Consider the following 2,500-nt stretch of genomic DNA (forward strand, 5'->3'; position numbering starts at 1 on the left):
AGCGTTAGCGGCATCGCCAGATAACGCTTACTGAATTACTGAAGAAAGGTTAGCAGCTAGACCAACAGTAGTTCAAATAGTAGTTGACGTTGCAGAGCTGCTTTGGATGCTGTAAACTGTTATGAATGTTGACATAACTACCGCATTGCATTGTGGGATACTCATGCCGCCGTAGTGTCCAGTGTTTGCACCAAGCCCCCAGGAAGAGCGCCACCATGGGCTTAGTGGATAACACTGGTACTGCACCCCATAGCCCAGATAGACTTTGCATGGCGAAAGAAACATCTATATGCATCTATGTATGCTGTAAAGCCTGTTAGCTACGTGGATGTAACGTCATTAGCATTTCCCAAACTGGCGGGCTATCGGCTAGCTAGCTAGTTGCTAACATCAGGGGTAGCTAGCATGGCTGTATTAAGATCTATACATAGCTAGCTATATGCCTATATAACGTTACTACAGACAGTGATTACATCGCCTTGGTTCTCTCTTATGATACATCCGATGGCCGTATGCTGTAAAGCTCGTAACGTGGATGAAGGATGAAGCCATGGATGAGCTTTGCTCACGAAACTGCAGGCTAACTGCTAGCGCTAGTTAGTAGCTAGCTAGCTAGTAGCACGACATAATTATTAAATCTCCTTGGTTGTCTAGCTAAATACAACTATTGTTTTTTTTAAGCTAAGCATGTAAACGATCGGGAACAACGAAAACACAATGTTTTCACGTACTCTCATTGGAACGTACGGGGCTTCCCGCCGAACGCTGGATCCAGTTCTCGTTATACAGCCTCGGTTTGCATACTTGCAATTCACGTACTATTGGTTTCATACATAAGGTGTTTCTCAATGTCAAGGAAGGATCCTTCGAAGCCAGAATTTCGAGGATGCTACGTCATCAACGTCCGTCGAAGGACTGTTCCAATGTCAACAGAGTCCTTCGTTTGGAGAATTTCCCATAGACAGCAAAGGATGCATATGTGTATCCTTTGCGCTCCCATATTACCCACAATCCTAAAAAAAATAAATAAAAAAAATGCTGGATCAGGAGCTAATAGGCTAGCCTATTAGTGTAACGTTACTTATTCACCCTTTATTCATGTTTTAACGTCACTTACCATCCCATGTCTTTGATGGCCTAGCCTCTGAAGGATCCTTCCTTGGAAGGACTAGTCCTACCAAGGAAGGATCCTTGACATTGAGAAACGCCTATAGACTGTTAATAATAAGGGACAGAGCATGTCTGTCCCTTAATTAAGCCGAACCCGATGCTTTGTCCATTAATATTAACAGTCTATTGATTTCATACTAAGGTTTTGGACATACTCAAACATCTCACATACTGTTTCAGCTACTAAATAGCATGTTGTGGGATTTCGGACGCAACCTAGTTCTTCTACACTTCTCCTTGTCTTCTCCTCCTCTCTTTTTCTGTTAAACATTGACCGCTGCTCTTTCGTTGTTCAGGTCCCAGACGGAGCCACGGTGGCTCTGATTCCTCGTTCTCAGAGTTCAGGTGGAGTTGGAGTCAACCAGGTCTTCCAGACCGGAGAGAGTAAGAGCACGACAACTCAGCACAACACAAAATGAACTATGTCAGAACCATTGAACATGTAGGACATCCAGACCAGTGGTTCTCAAACTTTTTTCAATAATGTTACCCCTTTGAATTGCTTTTTTAAGCCCAAGTACCCCTAGCCTGGGAAAACCCTGACGAACTTCAGGCAAATGTGAGATTTGCTCTGCAAGTCCGTCTGGCCAAGAGCCCATTCAAGCCCATTTCCAATTTCTCCAAATCGAGGCAGCAATCACAACCGTTGATGCAGGCTTTACACCAATCACAACTGTTAAGACGGGCTTTACACCAATCACAACCGTTAAGACGGGCTTTACACCAATCACAACCGTTAAGACGGGCTTTACACCAATCACAACCGTTAAGACGGGCTTTACACCAATCACAACCGTTAAGGCGGGCTTTACACCAATCACAACCATTAAGGCGGGCTTTACACCAATCACAACCGTTAAGGCGGGCTTTACACCAATCACAACCGTTAAGACGGGCTTTACACCAATCACAACCATTAAGACGGGCTTTACACCAATCACAACCGTCTAGGCGGGCTTTACACCAATCACAACCGTTAAGACGGGCTTTACACCAGTCACAACCGTTGAGGCGGGCTTTACACCAATCACAACCAATGAGGCGGGCTCTACACCAATCACAACTGTTGAGGCGGGCTTTACACCAATCACAACCGTCTAGGCGGGCTTCAATCACAACCGTTGAGGCGGGCTTTACACGATGACGATAGCGCAGCGACGGCGACCAGCTTTTTGTTTACATTTAACATGGCCACCGAACCCGTTGATGCCGCTGTCGCTGCTACGTCACCCAGATCTTTGGTCTGATTGGTTGAAGGACTATCCAGCTGCGCCCAGAGGCATTTGAGCGGCGTCCGTTGGTAACGCCCCTTTGGAAATGGGCTGTGAAT

The 2,500-nt window shown here is 45.8% G+C and overlaps 1 protein-coding gene across 3 annotated transcripts in view; it reads left to right on the plus strand.

Annotated features, from left to right (window-relative positions):
- The window catches only part of plxnb3 (plexin B3), a 131,933-nt gene that overhangs the window by 122,983 nt on the left and 6,450 nt on the right, over window positions 1-2,500 (plus strand). For all 3 annotated transcript variants that reach the window (XR_013502221.1, XM_078254134.1, XM_078254135.1), the window contains exon 33: window positions 1,467-1,554. Coding sequence is in view for 2 of the 3 variants with exons in the window: in XM_078254134.1 (XP_078110260.1) it covers window positions 1,467-1,554 (88 nt within the window). In the remaining variant the exon portion in view is untranslated. The remainder of the gene's footprint in view (window positions 1-1,466; window positions 1,555-2,500) is intronic.

The sequence above is a fragment of the Sander vitreus genome, chromosome 7 (assembly GCF_031162955.1).
Source record: "Sander vitreus isolate 19-12246 chromosome 7, sanVit1, whole genome shotgun sequence".
Lineage (NCBI taxonomy): Eukaryota > Metazoa > Chordata > Actinopteri > Perciformes > Percidae > Sander > Sander vitreus.